General features: G+C 37.5%; 1 protein-coding gene across 1 annotated transcript; it reads right to left on the bottom strand.

Moving 5' to 3' along the window:
• Positions 1 to 468: 468 nt before the first annotated feature.
• On the bottom strand, positions 469 to 7247 carry LOC149288424 (histo-blood group ABO system transferase 2-like). The gene is made up of 4 exons (XM_089491631.1): positions 7237 to 7247; positions 5194 to 5340; positions 2765 to 2896; positions 469 to 1177 (listed from the first exon to the last, which is right to left on the bottom strand). Exons 1-4 carry the CDS (start codon positions 7245 to 7247, stop codon positions 469 to 471), a joined length of 999 nt encoding a protein of 332 aa, XP_089347757.1.
• Positions 7248 to 7598: the final 351 nt, after the last annotated feature.

Raw genomic sequence — 7598 nt, 5'->3', positions numbered from 1 at the left:
TTAAGTGGTTGAGGAAGAAAAACCAGCATCATGGTCAAATTAAAGACTAAACCTTTCACATCATTGATTTTATTTATTTACCTATATTTAAAAAAGCCAGTTTAAACCAGTTCATTGTTTTCTTATATGCCACAATTGTGCTAAAATAAACAAATTTAAAAAACATCAAATATCATACTCATTGTCCGTGCAATACCTGCTCCTGGCATCAATTTGAAAACTGCTTGGCACGGTGGATAATTCCAGTTTAATATTGCAGACTTTTCTACATTTTGCTAAAAGTAATTAATTCTGTGAAAATCTCACCCTGTGCCACACTCCATGTTAAGCATCCATGAAATAATGGTATGTCATGCAGCAATGCAGTTATGGTAAAATGTAAAGATTAGAAACTAAAATCTCCATTTTTCGGAAATATTTTTCAGTTAAAAGTTTGGGAATCATTTAGAGTCAAAATGCACCATTTGCTCAGTTTATATCTGTCAAATCTCTCCTATTCCGTACTTCTTCATGGTTTTTATGCACTGCAAGAAAGCGCTTCTTCTGTACCAAGTCCCCGTTAGGTAGGTCGGTATCCCAAATATATTCTGGGGAAAGTACCTTAGTGGGTTTATTATACACTAGGTACTTATTAAGGTGAGATTCTTCCTGCCACACAGCTTCAATATCCTTTTTCTTGTCCGATACTATGCCTTCTTGGCATGCTGTGCTAAGCTTATAAATTTCATCAACAGTTCCACCATAGAAAGCTGCCATGTAATAGAAGTCTCCTTGCCCATATGGTATGTAGGCATTAGATATAGGTCGGCGCTCATATGAAAATGATAGAGGTTGGTTAAGGAAGTATCCCGGGTGTATTGTTGCCACTCGCTCACCAAGTATTTCAACCCCAACATGGTCAGCAAACACCATATCGACATCAGCACACACCAAGTAATCAACTTCAGTTTGCAGCTCTCCACGGGTCAAGTTGGTGAGCACTTGCATGCGTCTCATGGACACATCCTGCCAGCGTTGGTCTGCAGTAACTTCCCGCAGTACCAAAAGGCGATTTTCAGCCATTTTGGGCCACTTGACTTCTGCAACCTTGTCAGTAAATACGTAATACCTCACTTTGTGACCAACCATGAAGTAACGTTCAGCAGATTTCAGGAAAGGCCCGAGGAACCGAATATATCTGCAAAAAATGAATAAAGAATTCATAATTACTGAGCTTACAAAAAACAACTAATACAAGCATCAAAATGCAATAAATACCTTACCTTCCTTGATTTCCTAAATTGTATTGTTTTGAAAGATGTATATTCTGCCTACTCTTCTGCTAAAACTATGTTAATTGCACTGTGAAGAATAAATAAATATCACTGTAAAATTTAGGAACCAGAAACTTATAGAAATTGGCTCCATTTCTAGGAGCCTGTTAGTGGATCCATAGGAAGAGATCAAAAAGTTGAGCATAAATAGGAAAATGAGCCACTGCTAAGGGATCCATCTAGTACTGAGAAAGTGAGTTTAGTAAAATGTAAGGGGAACACAGATAATACAATTTAGATAATACAATCCGGAACTTTCTTCTTTATGTGCTCAATCTGAAAGTGAATGATGGCCACTGGTACTTGGCATCAGATGCAAAGTTAGAACACTCATTGTCATCAGACTAATAGAGCTTTACATCCCCCATTAGAACTCTACAGAAATGGAAGCAGTTGGCACCTAGACTGTATTTTGGGGGGGGGGGTTGGTTTTTAAACTGCCCCCTATCTCCTTACATTATGCTTCCTGGTGGAAACTCTTTGGTGTGAGGTGTCACAAGTGTAAATGTTCTGAATTGCCAACATAAGGTGCCATTTAAGAAAAATATGTTTTTAAACTTTACTAATTACATGTTTTCAGTATTTAAATCAGGTCATATCAAATAGCTAAATACAGGAAATAGAAAATAGCAAAAAGTAAAATCATTACAATAAAAACAAAGCTTTGAAATGTGAACACTTTTGAAAGCAATTGTTGACAATATCCAGTATTCACAGGATTTATCAAAAGAGAAATACTGTGGCCAAATGCTAATATGATTAATGCCTCCAGCTTGAATCAAGCTAATATGACCTTGTAATTCATATGTTTGAATAGCTTTGAAGACAATAGAAAAATAAAAGCAAAGCTTTGACATTTGAACACTCTTGAGGGCAATTACCGTCAATAGTCAGAATTCACTGTATTTATGAAAATTGAAAATGTAGACATATGCCAAACATGATACCTCTAGAACAGTCCAAGCTAACATGACCTTTAAATTCTTGCAGCATGGTGAGGGCCACTAGTAATCCATGACACCCATGTTTTCCTAACAGATGGCAAAGTTAATGTAATCTTCAATACGTCTTTATATGTAATGACGCCAGAGGCATAATACTTCCACAACTGAGTTTGAGTTGAAGGTATGTGCAAATGCCGGCACAGACTTCTCCACAAACGCTTCCTCGATCACTATCTGTAGAAAGTATATTTTTGTGATGCATTACAATCATATCTACTTTGCACAATAAACTTTTCATTAGAGCATCTGAAGATGTCATCTTGTCACCCTCTCTATAACTACTAAATATAGAGGGCTGGGACCGTGGCGAGGAATATAAACTTAGTGCTGGCCCTCCCTGGCTATACTTAATAGTGATGGAATGGAGTAAGGAGATGTTGGAGGAAAGCCAGTTGAAACAATGAGAATATCATCAGGGGGTACTGATTGCACTCAATGATTACTTACTTTTTTACTGCAAACACAAATAATCCAATGGTTTTGTCTTTATACTGCGTGTTTAATAAATCAATATCGTATGTTCCATCCCAGATGATCGGAGCGAGCCAGGGGGTTAGTATTTGTAGGGCTGCTGTCCTTCTGCAGAATACAAGAGAATGGAAAATATTTGCTGAGTTAAGAAAGGAGTCTACTAATAGACAACTATCACAAAAGAAAGAGCTGTAGTGCATAGTGAGGCAAATCATCGTATAGGGTGGTCGTCCCGTAGTGAGGGGCTGAGGAGCGGCCAACCCACTGGACCTATCGCCCTAGGCTAGAATACACCGCTGTATGTAAGAAAGCATTGTGTGGAAGATGTAGGTTGTTGTGAGCATATTTGTATTTCAGACACCTGTAGTTCTGTGCTCATGTAGATTCCTAAGGGTTTTATCAGGCAATAACACATGACAAAAAACAGTGTGGTTTCAACATGAAACTGATCTGTTTTCTCTAACTACCTGCCATCTTTTTTAACATAAAGGAATAGATAGTCGGACAGAAACACAATTTCTTTTGGTTAGAGGCATAGCTAAGGGTGATTTTCTTGACTTATTTATAGCTTTCTTTTATTGAGGCATTTAGAAGAAAAACATTTTATTTACATTATTTAATTTAGAAACTGTTTCTATACACATAATGGAGACAAATCTAGGAACATAATGATCCTCATACCCAGATAATGTTCAGAGCTCCTAGAAAAGAGAGAAATACCTCGCAAATCTATTTTGGAACCCAAATCACTCCACGTCAATGTGTCCGTTTGTGTTTCTAACTTTACAATTTGTTCACATTTAAGGGTCACACGGTAAACAATAAAACCAATCTCTCTTTCATTGAGGTAGTAAAAATAACCTTCCTTACCCTCCCACATTGCTTATTTGGCAGAGTAACAAAAGGAATCATGCGGTTTTGTTCAAACTTTGAGGTTAGGATAATAACATTATAAGACTTGTTTTTGGACTATTTTAAATTTCTTCAAGGTAATTTAATATGAAAGGGCATCATTCAATTTTTTATGTAATGTAGAGCTATTTTATTTACCGGAATTACATTTTCCCTTGTTTAGGACTAGTTGATAAGTAACATTGAATAGAATTGTCTACCTTACATGATCCCACCAAGGTTTAGTCAGTACATCCAGTACATGATTTGTCATATTTTATTTTTATTATTATTTATATATGTTTCCGTTATATAGAAAGGTGTTTGGGTTTTGTGTCTGTGGATTGTGGGTTCAATCCATTCCATTTAAAAAATATTGTGTCATTTCTGTAGAGCCGTGGCCAACGTTGTAGGGTAGCGTGGATCCATTGGGAGAGGATAGCTTTTTTGCAGCAGCGGAGAGAAGGAGCCACGAGGCTGTCTCCCTGGCTGTGACATAGCAGACCTTCTCTTGTAGGAAAAAGCCAATCAAGGCCCAAAGCAGTGTGAGGTATGAACATGGGTCCAGAAAGTTTTAGTTACAGGGCAAGCCCACAGACAATGTAGGTCGGCCGCTGAAGCCTCGCACTTGCCCAAATGTCCTGGGATTTGCAAAGGCAGCCCAGCTTAACCTGCTTCCTCCTGATGTCAATCCCAGGAACCTTTTTCCTCATTCTCCCACTCCCATCACGCTTACCCTATCTTGCCTTTGCTCTTTGAAAAGTACATTTAAAGTAATGCTACTACAACTCTCAACACACTCATCTCGCCACCATCTGGCTTTGAGTTATAGTCAAGAGACAACTAGATCTGGAGGATTGTCATAAGCAAAATGCAAGGATGCGGTGGTAAGGTAATTTACCATTAATTCAAATAAACAAACGGAAAGCTTGCTGCTGTTTTTATTGAATATTAAAGGTAACTTTCCTATGCTTCTGTGCTATATTGTTTCCATGAACTATCACCATAAAGGCCTCTGCTTAGCTCTTGTCCATGTACATGCACTTGTGTGTGTATCTCACATCCTCTTTAATATCAGAAGTTGGGGAACAACACCCCATGGAAACAATACTTATTTGTCACGGACCCATAAAACAATGGGCTTGACTTTTAATGTAAGAAATGGATGACTAAATAGACTCACATTCATCAAATGTTCTCAGGAGGCATACCTACATTTTTTAATTAACTTTGTAGCTACTTACTCAAAGCATTTATATCATGACTAGATCATTTATATGATGACTTCATGGATTTTCCATGCATTCTGTAAGTGTGTTTGGGACAGGACACTTCATATTCAGCAGTTGCCAAATGTCCTTTGGGTTTCCTATTACCCTTGAGTTTAAAATTAAAATAGTCTCCAAGGACTTCAATATAAGTTTTGATTTAATGCTTATGAAATAACAGTGTGTGTGACTGGTAAGGATGGCATTTGCCCCCCCCCCCCGTGATCATTTGCAGAAAACACATACCCAACATTGCTTCTCTTTATTCCCAGTTGCCTCTGACAATAATTCAGCTCAATAGTTTTCTCAATTAATTCATATGTCGAAATTATTTCAGGATGTTGCTCATGTTTCAAAGAAAAGGTTTCGTAAATCAGCTTTGGGTACTGCACGCTGTGGGGTTGACAAAAGAAAGGGAGAGGAGTCAGATTAGACCTAAACATCATATCATATGAACAAAATGTGACTTTGATAATATAAGTTCTTATATTTGTTGTATCTTTATTACTTTCTTTATTGGCTATAACAAGTTAAATAAATTGTGAAGTTCCGGCACGCTCTATACAAACTTAGGGTCTATAGCGAATTATATTATGTTGTAATAACAATCTAGGTTAAAAATTAACCTGCATTCTCATTGGTGTACTTCTTTGGCATGTCGTAATTTTATGATCTTGATTCATTTTGTTTATGAATTAAAAGAACACGTCATTTTAGGTCAGCCGTCTGATGACACAAGTGCAGCCGACGTCTGGATATTCACAGCTACAAGCTACATTTTCATGCTCACAAGAAAGTAAAACTTTCTTAAATTACATCCAAACCTCTGATCCTCTAGTTTTAAATTATGACATCTTGTCTTCTCCTTAAAAAAAAAAAAAAAAAAAAGCTTCCATCGTGTACTTTGCTAAATTCCTTTTATGCATTTAAATGTTAAATCACATCTCCCCTCTCTCTTCTTTCCTCCAAGCTATACATGCTGGGATACATTATCATCATATGTATATAACAACTCTTTTACATACACAAATAGTTAGTAAGTAAATGTAAAACAAAAAATTCTAAACCACCATCTTCAGGGGAAAATGGAAGGAGTGATGGATTTGAGCCCTAGAGAGGGACTTTCCTCCTAAAGAAATATGACATACAATTTTGAAGTGATTACAATGCTTTCAGTGTTGGAATTATACAGGGAAAAGCTAAAGGATGGGTATTTTTATAAGAAGAAAATAAAAATATGAACTTGCTAAACCGTGTTAAATAGGTTGATACTTATCCATCTACATTCCTCGGTTATCAAAAGCAAGATAAGTGGGTGTTTAAGCATATCTCAATTACAACGAAGCTAAAATATAAATTTCAATGAAATATGAGGAAAGACAAGTTAAAAACTGCAGAATACAGACCAAAGATTGTTTTGGGGAGGCATTTGGCTCCAGATTTCAGTAGTAAAACAAAACAAAAAAGTTTTGTGAATTTTATCAAAATATAATGATCTTTGTCAGTAATCTGATGCAGAAGACCTTGAAAATATGCTGTGTAAGGGTTCCTTAAGGCAATTCGGTAATTACTGAATCCGTTCATGACCAAAAGATCTTTGTACCCTGAAGTATTGTCTCATTTTTACCATATGCTTATTCAACCCTAGCAGGAATCCGGGTGAGACATCCTCACTTCATATGTGCAAGGCACGAGAGGAGCACAATACTATGTCAATCACATAGTAAATGAATGATGCGGGTCCTGCAAGTGAACCTTTGTCCCCTCCTTCCCTGTGACACATCTCTCTTTTCCTCCCTCATGTAGTTCGGGTATAGATCAAATAAACATATGGAAACAACATGCAGGTATAGATCAACTGGATAAGACATTCAAACCCTGTATTTGCAGTTACTGAGTAAATATATAACACATGGAATGATAGCATTGCAGGTACAGAGGAACCAAATAACACAATAACACACAAACCCCAGCCTTGCAGGTATAGATCAAATGACAAATCACATGCAAATCGCAGATAGAGATCACAGGACACATGCCTCAAAGGGCAGCCCTGGCACCCAGAGTGCACATTTAGGACTTGCCCCAGCACCCAGATTAGGGAAAAAGATGTATGTCCAAACAACTTGTCTGTGCCGTCTTTGTCCTCATACAGCTTGTGACAGCCCCAAACAGTCTGTACCATCTTTGCCCTCAAACAACCTGTCTGCTCCATGTTTGCCCCCCCCAACACTTATACATCGATGCTAACACATACATACTCGTTCAAACTGCCTCCCACACCCCTACCTTACCCGCATCTTTTACTGTGCAAGCAACTTCTCTTTAACAATCACTGTTATGTAACCAGAGTTCTGCCCCCCAAATGAAGCGTGAAGGAAAAGCAGGCTGGCTGGTTCTGGCTAAAACTTAAACTTGCCACTTTTATTTTTCTGTGTTTTACAGGTTCTGCTAAAAGAATAAAGTGGTCAGTGTGTTTGTTTCCCTTTATATGAAATTATATTCACTGGTAGAACAGCAGCTTTAGATCCATGCCCAATAATAAACATTAGGCTTTGCACTGTTTGTGTAAATATACATTTTGTATGCGGTATCCTACATGAGAGGCCATGACTTCAGGAACTGAATGTTAAAAAACCTTCAAACCCATA

The sequence above is a fragment of the Sceloporus occidentalis genome, unplaced genomic scaffold, assembly GCF_023333645.1.
Source record: "Sceloporus occidentalis isolate IW3139 unplaced genomic scaffold, rSceOcc1.0.p SCAF_51, whole genome shotgun sequence".
NCBI lineage: Eukaryota > Metazoa > Chordata > Lepidosauria > Squamata > Phrynosomatidae > Sceloporus > Sceloporus occidentalis.
The sequence above is the reverse complement of the archived record's forward strand: the minus strand, read 5'-3'. Positions and strand labels throughout refer to the sequence as shown.